The sequence below is a fragment of the Xiphophorus hellerii genome, chromosome 12 (genome assembly GCF_003331165.1).
Source record: "Xiphophorus hellerii strain 12219 chromosome 12, Xiphophorus_hellerii-4.1, whole genome shotgun sequence".
Lineage (NCBI taxonomy): Eukaryota > Metazoa > Chordata > Actinopteri > Cyprinodontiformes > Poeciliidae > Xiphophorus > Xiphophorus hellerii.
Window position 1 is genome coordinate 23,164,698 of NC_045683.1, and position 16,239 is coordinate 23,180,936.

The window sequence follows — 16,239 nt, forward strand, 5'->3', positions numbered from 1 at the left end:
TCCTTCCAGCCTCCTAGTGTCATCTTGCTTTTAGAAAGAGATCACCTATGAACACTTATTGTCCTCTTAGCTGTGCCAACAGAGCTACCTAAAACCTCCACGGGTGTCCCAGCCCTTGAACCTCCCACGTTGCTCTCAGCTAACCGGACGGGGCGAGGCATTCTCCTGCAGTGGCAGCCTCCCGAGGCTCCTCTCTCCCCACTGACTGGTTTTGTCCTCCAGGCCCGCAGAGATCAGGGCCAGTGGATCATCATTGACAGCAATATCTATGCCAATCGGAGCGAAGTACTTGTGCAAGGACTGCTAAGGGTAATTGTTATTTACTAGTAATAAAACAAACTGGGAGAATATTTGTTAAATAGTCCAATACATAATCTGTCTCTTACTCAGGACTCCGTGTATGATTTGAGGCTGATGTCACGCAGCAACAAAGTCCTGAGTGAACCGAGCGAGTCCGTGAGTGTTTCCACAACTGGTATGTTTTTGTTCTTAATTATTACTGAAAGTGACATAAATATTACTGGATATTTACTACATTTATTTATTAAACACAGAAGTTAAATTATTGACTTTGGTTTAATTACAGGAATGGAAATTTACCCACTTCGTCCTAGTTTCTTAGAAGTCATTCCTGAACCACTGATGGCTGGTGTGATAGGGGGAGCGTGCTTTCTGCTTCTTGCAATCATCCTCTCTTTGGTGACGGCATGCTACATGAGCAACAGGAGACGGCAGAGACGCAGAAAGAGGAGACAAGGTAAGACATAAATGTGTTAAAGAGAAAGGGCTTTCACAACACAGCTAAGATGCAGCCAAAAGATGCTGAAGAGTGATGACTGACTTGCTTTGAGCAACAAAATCTGGTGGTCAGATGTGAGTTCACAAAGTGAAGATTAGATTTATTTGGTAATTTATCAAATCAGCTGATAAATAGGATAAGCTGATCTTCCAATTGGTTATACTGGCTTTTTGATGTGCTTATTTGTGTCGAGGTTGTGACTCAGAACACAATTTCTTCTGAAAATTGTGCTCTATTTGCTAAAAAACCTAATCAAAAGGCCCTAACGTGTCCATTTTATGCTATTTTTAGGTTTCATGGCTCTAAAATTCTGTCCCTAAAGTTTTGTTCTTTTGTATTATGAAATACGTAACTAAAATATTTTTCTCCTGCTTTTTTCATTTAGATCTGCCAGCTGCCTTTCAGAAGAGCCCATCTCAAGAGTAAGTGTCTGGATAAGGTTGATGCACATTTCCTTCAATTTTGCCTTTCTAACATGTTATAGTCTCCATCCCTAATGTTTGAAGCTATTCTTCTTTGTTTTCTTCAGCACACGATCACCTTCACGCAGCCCGGACAGTGTCCTCAAGTTTAAACTATGTCCACCTCTGCCCTTCTTTCCCAACTCCTCGTTATCACAATCTGATCGCTCTTCGTTTGACAAAGGTAGCCGTGGGGAATACCACGATCAGCGGAAACAGCTTTTGTCCAACTCCTCTCCTCCGCCTCATTACACCCTCTTCGAGAGTCATCTAGGTTCTCAGGCGCCTTCGCCAACTGCTCTGGAGTCCATTTCCCGAGGTCCAGACGGACGCTTCATTGTTCAGCCACTGCCAGAAGTTTCAAGTCCTTCCACTAAAAATATAAAGAAGGATGTTCTGCAAGTTAATGGAAGCGTTCACGGGTCAGGGAGCAACAGGACATCAATCAGGGACTCTCCAAAATCAAGCATTTTGAGCTCAGAGAAGGACGAGAGGAAGGACTCTCCTCTTACGGTGGATGTCCCAGAGTTAAGCAGACCTCCTGCATCGCCTGGCAGAGTACGAGCCATGGCAAGAAATTTCTCCCGACATGGCTGCTTTTACTCCGATGACGAACAAGGCTCAGAAACTCTTTTGGAAAGAGCCAGTTTCTACTCTGATAGCAGTGAAAGAAAGCCCAGCGATTCCCTACGTAGGTGTCGCATGCGGGGCAACACTGAAGACCTGTTCTCCAGTTTGGGAAGGAGAACAATGTTGCTGGATAGAGACAGACTCCACCATGGAGGCTACCGACCAATGGAAAGCCACCTGACTGACAACAGCACCCTGGTCTCCCAGCTAGAGAGTGAGCTGGAGATGGACAGCGTTAACAAGTGTGTCCAATTGGCAAAGGAGAGGGAAGAGATTGAGAGGGAGCTGAAGAATTTCGCAATGGATCAAAGACATTGCAGTCGAGTGAGGGACGCACCCTCTCCATGTAGTACAACAGAACGTCCTCAAAGGGATGAGACCGAATCAGTGGAAGAACCTGTGTGGAAACCTCAAGAAGTTACAATCAGACCGAAGTACAGGCCCACTGGTGTGACAAGTCGGGTTTCTGACTATAGGAGAGCGTGCTACTTTGGCAACACTAGCAGTCCGCTGGACAGGCTCCCCACATCTCGCATACAATGGGACGTTAGCCCTGTCACATCTGTCACTAGCCTCATCCCTGTTCAGACTCCTTGTAAGACTACGTCGCTTATCTCATCTAGAGAAGCCACGGAGGTGTCTCTTGCTTTAGATTCATCAAGCTCGCCGGTCACCCAGAATACGTCACTACCCATGCTCTCCCGTGATGTCACACTAGATAAAGCTACATCATCAAATCTTCAGAAAAACAAAGAGGCTTGTACCAAGTCTGGCACTGAGCAGAACATAGTAGAGGAGACACAGGAGTTAGGTGTTGTTTCTAAATCAACGAGTCCATTAGATTCTCAACTACGGGATTTGCCCAACACAGTGAGACCTGAAACTTCAGATTCTGTACAGCATAACCAGACTGAAAGAACTGCAGATATAGGTCACAACAATACAAGGGACCCCAGTCCTGGTAGTTCTTCAACCTTGCTGTACAATCATCATAAAGTAGGAGCTAAGTCCAAAGACAGAGAGACTCAGGACCACGATGACCAGCACGTTTCAGGGTTTTACTCCGATTTAGAGAAGGAAAGTGTCCGAACACTCTCCAGGAGAAGCGACAAGTGTCTCTTCCCTGACAGTCCTAGTCCCATACCAACCTTAACTCTTGTTGAAGAGGTCGAGAGTGACCAGTCTCAGTTTTCAGTCCCCAGAATGTCCGACTCTTTCAAGGCCAAGCCTGCAGCACCATCCCCTAAGACGTCCCCACACCAGACAAGTGCAATCCTTGAATACCTGAGTCTTCCAGGTTTCATTGAAATGAGCGTGGATGAGCCTGTGGAAGAGGGTCAGGTGACCGATGCCACCACAAAACAAACACCCAAGGAGGAATCTGTTGTGGCAAAACCCGATGTAGTCCCTAGAAACTGGGAGGTTCATGTTCAAGAAAACCCACAAACTCTGTCAAGTCAGAAACAAGGTGATCCTCTGGGTTCTGCAGACTCTAGCTACGATGCTTATAAAACACAAGGAAATAGACGTTCTCCTCAAGTGACAGCCAGAGTGAGATTTCCTGATGACCCAAGGCCGTCTTCATCGGGCCCAGAAAAAACAAGCAAGGAGCTCTATAATGAGAAAACAAGAATTCGAGCAGGAAATATTTACACCGTCAGACCTGAATCCAGACTTGGGTCCAGGTCGGCTCATACGTTGTTCAATGCAGCTAAAGGCATGGCAGACATTGTGTCAAAGCATTCTCAGAGTTGTGCAGACAGTGATGAGTTTTTGTCAGAGCAGCCCCAAAGACAATCTTCTCAGGGAAGCAGGACTAATAAAATAGTGTCTCGAATAACTCAAGCCCCTGTGCCATTTCTGAAGAAATCCTTAAGCCTTGGTCCCTGTAGGACTCTCTCTGGTGTGGCTCAGCCTCGCCCTTACCTTAAGAAATCCATTAGCTTAGGCTCACACAGGTGGGAGCACTTTGAAAGCCCAAGACCATATATTTCTGAGAAATGTTACTGGGACGAGTTCCCAAACCCGGATGTGAGGGTGAAGTCCTACAGTCTGGGCCGCACGCCGCCTTCCCTCCCTAGACCGGGGCCCTGCTGGAAAGAATACATCCCATTCCGGCGTCCCAGCATGGGGAGCTTAGAGAGGCCCCACCACACACAAAGGTCTTTAGCTAGTCCTTCCTACCTCACTCCTTTGTACCCACCCAGACAAACCTCAATGTCCCCAATGCTTGAGCCCTCAGATCCACGACGCCAAGCTGCCATTTTCCCTGAGTCCTCCAGATGGTCCCCCTCTTTTCAAGACACCCTGAGGTCTGTCCAGCATCAGTTTATCCCTATGCCGACCTCTAACTCTCTACCATACTACCAGCACTGGCCGGATCCGAGAGGGGAAGGCTTGAGACACTCTGACTCCAGAAGAGGCCCTCCAAGGTCCTACCTCCCCCGGGGCATCAGCTGGCCTTCGCCTTATTACTCCGCCTTCCCACCCAGGGAAGGAGATGGCTACAGGCATCCAGACAGGATGATGGGGAGAAGCGGAGATGCTGAGTTCAGGGACGGTGGCAGGGCCAGTTATGCCAGTCAGAGCAGCGGTAGAGGCAGCGCCGGTCTCTTTAGACAGTCCCTGTCTGTCACTCCCACCCTGCTCAGCTCCCCAGAAACCACAGAGGAGCATGAACGCCACAGAGCTGAGATGGAGCTGGCCGAGAGGAGAGTGAAAAGGTGAAAGACCGCCACCATCTGGAATGACTGACGATGTGGACCATCCTCTCTTCAGATGGATTCATTTACTGTTGCCAAAATGACACTTATCGTGAGACGTTTGTGTTTCTCTGTGTCTTTTCTGACCACTTTTTGTGTATCTCATTAGAAGGAACACGTCAGTAGATGAAAGTTATGAGTGGGACTCCGCTGATGCCTGTTTGGACTCCGAGGTCCTGGAGGCCACCAGGTCTGGCCAGTGTCGAGCTGGTTTTCAGAGAGGCAGGAGGGAGACGGGATCGGACCAGACTGGTGGCCTCCGGGATCAGCGACAGACAGGTGATCTTTTCATTTATGTTTGAGTTTTTTTATTGCTGCATGTGTGATTATTAGTGAGCTTAATGTGACAGTGCTGCATGTGTTCACCTTATTGTCACAGTGCTATGAGTTTTTGTTAGTTCATCCCATGACATTTCCATCCATGCCTCTCCTGTCCCTGATGACCCCCAGGCCCACCTCCCCCTGTCATCCCTCCTCGCTCGCTCAGTGAGGCACGCTTCAACGCCCTCCGCCTGGAGTACCAAGAGTACAGGCGGGCTCAGGGATCCGCCTGTACCCGGGAACCCTGCTTCCACCCCAGCCATGATTCGGATTCTGACTCCAGCTCAGCGCTGCTCTAGCAGCTGTACTCGGTCCGTTGCTCTGCCTGATCCTCAAACCTTTTTTTCCCTCATTTTTCCTCCTGTCACGGCTCACCTGCTTAATTCCTTTTGCTGCCTGCATGTGGTAGTTATAGTGTAAAAGTATTCATTCCCCATGAATATTTTCATGTTTTGTCACATTACGAAGACCTGTAGGAGTTGTAATTTTATTTGATAGACCAACACAATGTTAGATCTAGACCAACACTTCAACGTAGATGAAATGCTACATTGAAGTTGTTGGTTACAATGTGTAAATAAAGAATAAAGGTCAAAATAAAGAAAAAAAAAACATTTTAAGCATATATTGTCTAATGTTGTTCTGCTCTCTTTCTTTCTCTTCTTCAGACGCATCAAAGGCAAAAACCAAATAGCAGTTCTACTGAAAAGACAACAGCACCATGGTCCTATACATCGGGAACATTTCATTCTACTTTAACAATTTTAATCTTGTGTTGCAGCAGCTTCAAGAGACTGTACTGTTCTGTTTTGTAAGACATCCTCAGCTTTGTTCAGGCTCGTTCTTCTGTTCGATTTGGTTTCAGTGTGCTTTTTATAGTGGGAATGTGACAATCGGATAAAGTGAAGAGATGAAATTTTATGAGATAAGGTTCCCAGCTCAAGGTGAGAAGGACTTGCTTTGTGAAAGCAGCAGTTAGCGACAAAATGATAGATGCATTGAAAGTTTTTAGAATCTAAGTCTCCCTTGCAGTGACAATAAAAGATGCTTCTGACAGATCTGTAGGTAAGTAGACAACATCTCTCTGTGAGATATCTTCATCTGTATCGGTGCCTGCGAATAAATGGTGCTAGTTGTGCTCTCCATGTCTATATTGATTAATGACGCGTACTAATTGTTAGGTAACTAATAAATTTGACCCAAAATTCCCTACATCTATGTACCTAGAAGCTGAGTATATGTCTGCGATTTACCCACTGATTGCCTGGAATCATCCCCACTCTGCGACCCATTAACCTCACAGTATTTTGTTTAAAGTGTATAAATGTTCATATGCATAGTTTATTGTGAATAAGTCCTGCTGTATTGTTATGCATTCATCCCCATCACTCCCATCAGTTGAGAAAATCTTACTTGGCTTCACCTGAAAAAGTGCGACTTCACCAGGGAAGATTATATTTGCCTTATTTTTGGTCGGTACAAAGCCGAGATACAAAAAGAACAATTAAAAAGCACCAAACACGTTTTGTTCCTCATTGTGAATATGTCTGTGTATTTATTGAGATGAGTAACGATATGCAACAATGTTTACAATTCACATACCTGATGTGAAGAAAACACTGTGAATATTTCATTGACTTCTGATTCTGTATCTGAATTGCAAGTCTGTTATGAATTGTGTGCCCATTTCCCTGCTGTGTTTGTTTTGTTTTCTTTGCTAAAGAAAATCAAGCTGTTTTTGTACGTTACCTGACAAAACAATTTAAAATATGTTGTTGTAGCTATGCTTTGGGGCAGAGTCAGCCTTTTTATTGTTTTTACTTCAGTTTCCCAGATGAAAACCCACATTTGGCGTGAGTATGCATTCCTGGGGATGGCTTTGGAGGTCTTGTACAAAGAGGAAAATTTTATATCTTGTTACTTGTTTTTGTCATTTTTATATGTTTGTAAATGAATAAATTGTTATATTCTGAATGTAGCAGACTTAAGGGATGTGAATGTGTTGGGGTTTTTTTTGTATTTTTAAACCACTGATGAAAAGTATGATGTCCGTGCTTCCACTCCGGTCACTTTGCTGCTGTTACTCTCTGGCAGAGAATAAAAGACATTTCGTGGTCTTAATTTGGTTTAAAGCTGCAAGCAGCCTCGAACGGCCCTCGGAGCTCAGCGCCGCTCCGGCCTCCTGGCGACCGCGGAAGCTCTGGCGACGCCGCCCGCCAGCCATTGCTGACGCTCTCGCGCAGTTCCCGCACCTGTCCACCAGGTGATGCGCACCGATGCGTTCCGCAGCGCTATCTCTGACGAGGCACCAAAAACCTGGTGATCGACCGATGCAGTGAGGAGAAATAGCTGATGGAATAACCTAGGGGGCGCAGTGGAGTCCCCAGGGTTGAGGACACCTGGCACCCAATTAACTCCTAATGAGTGTGGTGCATAAAAGGAGACTCACCTGTTTTCTATAGTCTTGAGTGGTTAGTGCTCCGTTTGTGCCGTTAAAAATTTCGTTTGTGCATCTTTAGTTTCTGAGATATTAAACATTATTTCGTAGGTCATCCAGAGTTCACCGTTCCCCCACCTTGCTCCAAAACAAACCAAAGTGGGCTGCTTCATTAGTGCTCCGTTTGTGCCGTTAAAACGACTGCAGCGAAGTTGTTTTCAAGTTGGATATTGGATATTCGTGCTCCGCGGAGTGAGCGGCGCCTAGCTCAAGGTTGATTCGATTTATGAACGCTATTTTCGGCCAGCTGTTCCACCGCTCCCTCCTCAAGCGCTCTGAGGTTCACTTAGGGACTGTCAACAAATTTCCGAACCAATACTACTAAGAAACAAATGTAAATAGATATCTGACCAACTGACACAACATTTATGCTGTTACAGGAGACGCACTGTTAAAAAGTATATATAAATATATATATATATATATTTTTTTTTCTTTCTTGCAAACTTTAATATTAAAAGACGACTTTGAACCACTGAGCATCGCCCGGTTCTTTTTCTTAAGATGCTTCTGATGCTGTCTCTGGTCCCGGAGTGACTCAACAAAAATACGACAGATGCTCAGACTCCTGCCGAAGTCCAAAACTTGTGAATCTCCTCTAAACTCTTGAATGGGATTTGCTCCACAATCCTCTCAAGGCTCCAGATTTTTGTACCACACTTTTTCTTTCCACATAACTTTCCATTAATGTATTTTAATACATGAATTCTGTCCACAGCCAGTTTCTTAATTAAACAGTTAACTGCTCCTCTCAGTAACTATGTGTCTATCTGACTAAGTCAGCAGTCTTCCCTATAATTGCTGACCATACCATTTTGAATAATAATAAAAAAAAACAGATTTCTTGCTCTTAGGTTATTTTCTTTTTTCCTGTTTATCAGCCATAAGTCATAATAACCTACATTAACATAAAAATAAGAAAAAGATGAATGTATGGGTGATTAATCTATTCACAGATAAATTATTTAAGTTAATTAAGTAATCAAAATGCACCTGTGTTACTTTAAAACAGAAAATCTCTTCGGCTCTTTACCAATTTCTCCGTGCACATTTAAGTTTTTCCTTCCCATGTTCTCCCTCCTTCTCCTCTCGTTCTCGTGGATCCTTTACTTACTGAAACTCCTCATTAAACTTTTTTTTTCCCAAACGCGAGCTTGGATTTGAGTTTTGTGATTCCTGCTTCCTGTCCTCTCTCACTCATCCTAAAACAAAAGGGCCATTATTCAGCGGCGTGTTTCCTGGGGGTCTTACATGTAGAGATGTCGCACCGCCCGACTCAGGGTCAACACATATTGTTTATGAAAAACAAAAGGATGATGACGTGATGCCATGTCTAGACTCCATGCAAATGACCAAGGTCGATTTTTCAACAAAAAAAAACTCTTTTAAGCTCGCCTATACAGTATTTTCCATGTGACGACACAAGCGCATTTTATGCAGAACGCGCGCGCACCGGGGGCTGACAAACTGGAAATGATTATGATAATGATGAGAATCATGGCTGCCATCACTGAGTATTGTAGGACACCCAATGATGATCAATCACTGAAAGTTTGGTGCCTCTGTGAGTTTTTGCGTAGGAGATACAACAGTTTTGTTTCATGTCCAGTAGGCAAACTTGGCACCCCCCCCCCCCCCCCCTTCAGCAAGCACGAAAACTCACCGTTTCGATAACTTTCAATCGGCCATGCCTTATGAACGATCTGACCAAGTTTTAAGCCGATCAATCGACATCCCTTGGAGGAGTTCGATCAAATGCGAAGGCTGTAAACGGCCAAAATGGGGTCAAAATCGGAACTTCAATCCAAAATAGTCGATGTTCTGTTTGACTTACACTATGACATTAACTGAATTTTCTGTGTGTCTTTGGGAGCTCTACAAGTGTACCAAATTTAATGTCTCTACGATTAAGTAAGGTCAATGCGGATGGTATTTTGAAAGTTCCCAGGTGGCGCTGTTGAGCCGTTTCTGTTGCGATTTTTGCGACGACCTTAACATACGTAATTTTCCACGCAGACTTGACACGTCGGCCAACTTTGGTAAGTTTTTGAATATGATAAAGCCCCCAAAAAGCTAATTCTTTTGACAGAAGCATAATAAAAAGAAGAAGAAACAGTACGATTACAAAAGGCCTTCGCAACGCTTAGCTGCTCGGACCTGATTACATCACACGCCCCCATGTGGTCATGGATAAAACAGCAGCGCAAATGATCAGTTGTACATCGATGCTGTAAACACAAATTTGCATCAAACATAAGTGACAGAACCTCATAAAAACTATGCTTGACCCTCTGTTATGTTGGCCATTATTATGCTGTTGCTCTTTTTCTTTTGCACACTGCCAAGAAACAAAACTAATATTCAGATTTAAAATAATAATTTTCTTAATTAAGAAAGAAAAAATGTAAACCATCCTTATCTTATGTGATAAAGTAATCGTCCCTAAAGCTGATAACTGGTTGATGCAGCAATTCATGAACAAGGAGCCCACACTGGTGCACACACTGCAAATTTGCACAGTACACAAATATGCTTTTCACTTGCCCAAAATTGTTGCATCAAAGATCCTTCTTTTTTCTGGGTTGTGCAATATCCTATTTCTTTATCAACTGAAGTTTAGGTTTACATTAGTTAGGTTCACTTTTTGAGTGAATTTACTAAAATACGTACACGTCTACTTCACTGAGACGCACACGTTTATAACATTTATCCAAAACAGCCTTTAACCATCAATTGCACAAAATTTGCATTTCAACTAGAGCGTTTTTATTATTCCAGGTAAGGTTTCATCACAGTGTAGAGGTGAATGCCGGGCATTCAGCATTACTCTTTCTTGGAGGAGAGACGCATCACATGTTTGACCATATTTCCAACACCATCGAATATATAGTGATAGTGATAATCCGTCTCCCACATGAAGGACGGAGTGCTGACCACTTTGTTCTTCTCATCCACATAGGCTTCGTGAAAGAAATGGTTAAGGTCAAAGCAGCGGAGGAGTCACAATAATGATGAAGACGAACGATTTCGCTCGAATTTACGACAAACAGCGCTCTGAAAGGATATGTATGGCTCACGGACGACGTGGCGAGCGCCCATGCCCTTCACAGCCTGCACCATGTTGGTTTGAGGCCAGTTCCCCCAGCGGGTGCTCTCGTCCCGCTCGTAGCCCATGGTCACCTCGATGCTGGGCAACACGCGGCAGGCCAGCACCGGAGCCATGCTGGCCAGGCTGGAACAGAGGCAGAAGTCTTTCACCGCTTTAATGCACTAATCATCTCCTGTTATCGAGGTCAAAGGTTGATTGCATGTTAGTGACATAGAAGAATTTTTTTTTTAATAGAAGAAAAACTACAACTCTTTATCGGCAGAAACGTTTAGCTTCCATGAAGTGTTGATTTCAACGCAGTTTCAAGCCTCCAGCTTATCCAAAATGAGAGTTCTGAAGAACTAAAGGGTGAGATCAAATGTGTCCAATTTTTACCTTTATTGACAACCTGCTAATTACAGAATACAATTTTAAATACAAATAAAGTTCTTAATAATCAAGCTCCATCTTACATCAGTTCTGTTAGGTTCACTGATGAGAAGCAGATCCTCTAGTTATCGGGCTCCTCTCCTGTGGAACCAGCTTCCAGTTTGCAGCAGACGCTCAGTCTACATTTAAGACTAGGTTAAAAACTTAATTTTACAGCCTATAGTTGGACTGGCTTAGATTATCCTGAGCTATTTCTGTAGTTATGCTGCTATCGGGTTAAGCTGCTGGAGGACAAACTGACCATCATGTCACTTTGCTACTTTCTCCTGCTACGCTCCAATCATGTATATTATCTGCTGATATTTATGACATTAACTTTATGCTCCCTCTCTACTTGTTCCTGCATATAAATAATATCTGTTTCTGCTTATTTATTTTAGGCTGCTGAAGCAAAAATGTTCCTTTCCACTGTCACCACATACATGCTCAACATAAGGAATGACTGCAAATGAACAACTTTATGAAATTAACTGACCTCTGTCACCACATTCTTTTTAATCTCCAGTAATTGGTTAATTTATCACTAGCTCTTATTTATTCATCGTTTTATTTGTCTGTTTTCCTTGATTATTTTAATGAATGGATTTCTAATGGTTTTACGTTTGTATATTTTTAACCTTTGGAAAGCACTCTGTTTTACACTTAGTTGCATGAAATATGCAAAGTGAATAAAGACTTCAAATGTGAGCATTTGACTGAATTTTAGTCTACTAGATTGTCTATTTCTGTATATATACCTGGATGTTTTAGATTTGTAAATTGCCTTGAGATGACATTTGTTCTAAATCCATACTGTATGAGTAAATTGAACTAAACTGAAAACCTAAGTTCAAGTGATCCTTTTTTTTGGGAGGGACTGAAAATTGCAACATATAAAACCAGAACCAATTTTAAAAGTAGGAATTCACCACAGTAATATTTGGATAAAAGTCCCCAGCTGAACAACTACAGACCTCCTGCAGCCGTCATCAAGGTTTCGGTTAGATATTTTATGACTCTTTTTGGCAGAACTGGATATAAACTGCCTGAATTATTTTTGCATAGATGCAGCTTTTAAACCTAGTTGGGGCCAATCTAGATCCTTAATGGCAGCTAAATTATTAGTGGGGGTGTACCAGTAAATTTGACTCGCATGTACAATTTTGAATTTTTATAAATAAGAGAAAATCAGCAGTAAATCTAAATTTGTGTGCCCAATTGTTGTTTTTAAAATGAATTGAAAGTTGCATTGTTATGTTTATCATACCACTCTAAAACAAGACAAATTCAAACGCATCATCAAAAGTGCAAAATTAAATACATTTAAGCCGTTGATGACTGTATCTGAACTTCTGACTGGCACAGCTCAACATATATTATTCAGATACATAAAAATACTCTTTTAGGCACCAACGCCCACAAAACCAACCAATGGAAAAAGCAGTATTCTACAGCCGACTGGCACGACAAATGTTTTTTTACTTTCACTTTCCGTAGCCTTTGTTTTTACGGGAAGTATGGTGAACTCCATTAACTGGTTCATAAACAATTTTGTTTTACTATTGTTGGTTTTTTTAAACTATGAAACTAGGGTAGAGGTCGGGACTACCCTCAGTCTTCAGTTGTCATGGTGACCTTTTCTTCACCTTTTCATCAGCATCCAGCTCCGCTCTTCCCAGTAATTCCGGTAATCCCAAATCTCCTTCATCTGGGGATCTTCCCACCTTCATCTAATACCCGATGCCACCTCTCACCTGACCGTAAGAAAAGTCCGCACAGCGCCTGCCTATGCCTGTGGAACCAGAATGGGTCCTGCAGTTTTGTTGCAGTAATTTATTTTATGAATGATGGCCATCTGGACTTTGTACTGCAACAGTGCGATTTAGACTGAGAATCTCAGTCCACACCGGGGGGGCCGAAGTCCAGTCCTCAAGATCTACTACCTTACAACCTTTAGATGCATTTCTTCTTGAAAACACTTAAATCACATAAATTGCTCATTACCCAGCCTCTGTAAAGCTGAGTGACTGCTGATTATAAAATTTTGAATGCGTCTAGAAGTTGCAGGATAGTGGCTATTGAAGACTGGGTGTGGGCATTCCTGGTCTGCCAGTGAGTAGATTCTTGGTCATTAAGGACATGAGAGTCCTAAGCACTGGAAGAAGTCCAGTTACCTTGTATTTAATTACTTAGGATTATGCATAATGTAGCATCCTGATCTCTTCATACTCAGCACACAGCAACTTGACTCATGTTAGCAGGTTGTTGTAAAATTAATTAGCAAGTCTGTCAATTTTGACCATACACTTCTACATAATTGATTAAGATAAGAGCAGCCTGTAGGGGACAACGCTTGTTAAGATGTAAAAGTGATCAACAGAATGAACAAAGAACAACATGCATCTGAAAATCCCCAGGCTCTTGTCTGCTAAAGGAGAAAGCAATCACCAAGGCAATACCAAACGTCTATGAGCCGTGATTGTTCTCGGTTATAACTTTCAGACGGATTAATTTTGCTGAAGACAGGAGCTCCATTGGCTCAAACTCGTTCTGTGCGCTAATTGTGATAGGTAGGGATTACGGTGCAGGGGTCAGCAAACTATTTAACCTTCTGTTGTCATGGCGACTGTCCTTTTACCTGCTCCTCCTTAGCATTCTCCTTCACTCTTTCCTTTAATTCCTGTAATCCTGCATCTCTCCATACCTGGAATCCTCCCGTCTTCACCTAACACCCAGTGCCCTTTCACCCGACCTCAACGCAGACGTCTGCCTGTCACCTCATCCCTCCGGCCAGAATCTGTTGTTTTAACCCGATCCCATTAGAGTGGAAGCATTTATGTCAGAGCCTTTGTTGTGTCCTCCCTGCTTTAAAGGATTTGCCTGCTTTCACATCTTCCAGTTTGGGCTTAGGAGCAGTAAGGCTATTTTTACGGCATTTGCCCTAGCTGCTCTCTCCACTGAGAGTTCAAGTGAAGACTCTCGCTAAACAGATTCCTAAAATCAGTGTACAAGAAAAAACTACCTTTAAAACTGCTAATGAAGTACAATTTCTGTTCTTCTGGCCATTGCTATTTGTCAAATCCTGAAATCTGAGAAATTTAGATCAGATTCACCTTTTGTGTAAACAAAGGGCTGCTGAGAAGCTTTAGGCTTTGTTGTGCCGAAATTAGCCTTGTTAATTGGCTTAATAAACTTTACAGGACGTTTGTGGAAAGAGTCAACTTTTATTTTTTTTTTTTACCTAAAAAGGCTTTCGCAACAAAAAAAGATCATACAGTGCTGAATTAAATGTTCACCACAGCTTCCTCACCTAATTTCATTTGCCTGACTAAACGTCTAAGTCACCAGTGACTCCTTGCAGTGCCCTAATTCCATTATCAGGTTGTCTAAAGCTTTTGTTTATTTAAATTGGTACATTTTAATTAAGACAGGAGGTAAATGTCAGAGGCAGTCTGGAGCTTAGCCTCATGTTCGACATAGTTCTGTACTTCTCCCTGACTTTCTAACTCAAAGTCAGTGAGGCTAATTACTGAGGACGGATCACAGCATACATACCCAATAGGTTTGCGTGAACGGTGGAACTCTTTAAGCACTCTTTCCACGTCATTATGCAGCTTGCAGTCCTTGCCGTCCTTCATAAAAGTGGATCTAAAAATACAATTAAGATTTTTTACACTTCCATTAGTATTTAAGGCTTGAGTGAACCGCATTGTACCCAATTTTACTTTTCTTTGCACAGCCCAGTTTGCAAGTGACCCCTCACAGATTCTTGACGATTCCGTGGCCTCCAGGAAAGATGACGGCGTCGAAGTTGTTGACGTCCAGCGTGGACAGGTCCTGTATTTGCTTCTTTCCCTGGCCGTGAATGAAGCGAGCTGACTCGATCATCACGTTCCTGTTTGATGGCCAGATATAATCAAAAATACTACCTTGTGGGAAGAGTCGGGTCAGACGGTTACACATGCATGCGAAAGGTCAAGTCAGTTCACTGTCTGGTGTGTGTGGCTCCTACCGGTTCTCGCCCGAGGAAGGCTGCTTCTTCATGTGATCCATCACATGCATTTGCTGCTGATTTGGAGCAAACATGCGGAAGCGGGCGCCGTTCCTGCTCAGGTGGTACATGGTGCTGCACACAGAAGGTTTAGAGCCATCATGTCTGCACTGGTGGAGGTTCATGGATTGGTGAGAATGTGCCTGGATACTCACTACACTCCTTCATGGACATCACTTCCATCCCACCATCCACATCCTGAGAAAACCTGGAATATATCGACTCACTGCATTGGTCCACTTCTTTTCACTCGTAGCATATTATTTGCTTAAACTTACCACAGCAACCTTGGTGTTTCCCCAGTAGCCATATTCCCCTTGATGAACGAAGCAGGCAGGCTGATGAGAGACAGCGGTCAGAGTCTGTTTTGACAGCAAGGTCCTGGTTGCCAGCATGATTAAGCTTTAGTGATTCCGCAGGAAAGTACCCGATTAACAGACGGAGCCTGTAAAGACCTCTGAGAGGGCAGATATTGATCTCACTGAGGAGGTCTGTATTTATACTAGCAGTGTGGGGCCGAGTGACGTTATCACGTAAGCTGAGCTCCATTGTCTTTTGACGACTTGACTTCTTCCTTTCCAGAACACCCTTCCCTATTAATACCTCGTTAATTCTTCTGATTAACTTAAGGTATTTAGCCACGGAGTGAAACTTTAGCTTCGGCTAATATCTTGACCCATTAAGAGCTTGGCACTTGATACAGTGCATTGATTAGGAAACGGTGTCCAACTGCATTGTACGGGCATAGTGGCATACCATATGTCCTGTAAAGTCCATTAGGGTGTAAGGCTCTTACGCTTTGTAATGCCGTGTTGAGTCTAGACGGCGAACCCAGAAATACCTTCAACAGATGGAAATGTCCCTTTCAGAGTAAAAATGTTCAGCTGCATCTCAGTAAACTATTTTTGAAAAGTTTGATTCAATTCAGTATTTCAATTCAAGATTGAACATTGTTACATTTGTTGTGTTGAACCACTCTTGAATTAAAGATGTCAGGAGTTTCTTACCTGAACTAAGGACTGAACTCAGTGCTGCAAGGTTCTCTTCTAAGGTGAAAGCAAAATGTGCATTTTATCTAAAGATCAAGGCCCCAGAGTGTGAAGGAAAGGTGGGAAGGCAAAGATCCAGTCAAATGTTTAAGGACAGTAAAGATTAAAAGAAATAAACACTTGATAACATTTTGGTAACACTGTATTTGAAG

The 16,239-nt window shown here is 43.1% G+C and overlaps 2 protein-coding genes across 4 annotated transcripts in view; one reads left to right on the forward strand and one right to left on the reverse strand.

Annotated features, from left to right (window-relative positions):
- igsf9b (immunoglobulin superfamily, member 9b) overlaps positions 1 to 6,961 on the forward strand; it is a 30,710-nt gene extending 23,749 nt beyond the window's left edge. Inside the window, exons 15-23 of one of the 3 annotated variants that reach the window (XR_004341305.1) lie at positions 71 to 309; positions 391 to 475; positions 587 to 757; positions 1,185 to 1,221; positions 1,329 to 4,613; positions 4,762 to 4,931; positions 5,103 to 5,284; positions 5,642 to 5,917; positions 6,006 to 6,961. Coding sequence is in view for 2 of the 3 variants with exons in the window: in XM_032579514.1 (XP_032435405.1) it covers positions 71 to 309; positions 391 to 475; positions 587 to 757; positions 1,185 to 1,221; positions 1,329 to 4,613; positions 4,762 to 4,931; positions 5,103 to 5,272 (4,157 nt within the window). In the remaining variant the exon portion in view is untranslated. Of the gene's footprint in view, positions 1 to 70; positions 310 to 390; positions 476 to 586; positions 758 to 1,184; positions 1,222 to 1,328; positions 4,614 to 4,761; positions 4,932 to 5,102; positions 5,285 to 5,641 lie in introns of all 3 variants that reach the window. The other 2 variants (XM_032579514.1, XM_032579516.1) reach the window with 2 other exon arrangements.
- A 3,242-nt stretch (positions 6,962 to 10,203) lies between these two features.
- On the reverse strand, positions 10,204 to 15,524 carry gatd3l (glutamine amidotransferase class 1 domain containing 3, like). The gene is made up of 7 exons (XM_032577674.1): positions 15,317 to 15,524; positions 15,194 to 15,246; positions 15,000 to 15,113; positions 14,751 to 14,882; positions 14,543 to 14,635; positions 10,537 to 10,702; positions 10,204 to 10,434 (listed from the first exon to the last, which is right to left on the reverse strand). Exons 1-7 carry the CDS (start codon positions 15,431 to 15,433, stop codon positions 10,294 to 10,296), a joined length of 816 nt encoding a protein of 271 aa, XP_032433565.1. The 5' UTR covers positions 15,434 to 15,524; the 3' UTR covers positions 10,204 to 10,293.
- Positions 15,525 to 16,239: the final 715 nt, after the last annotated feature.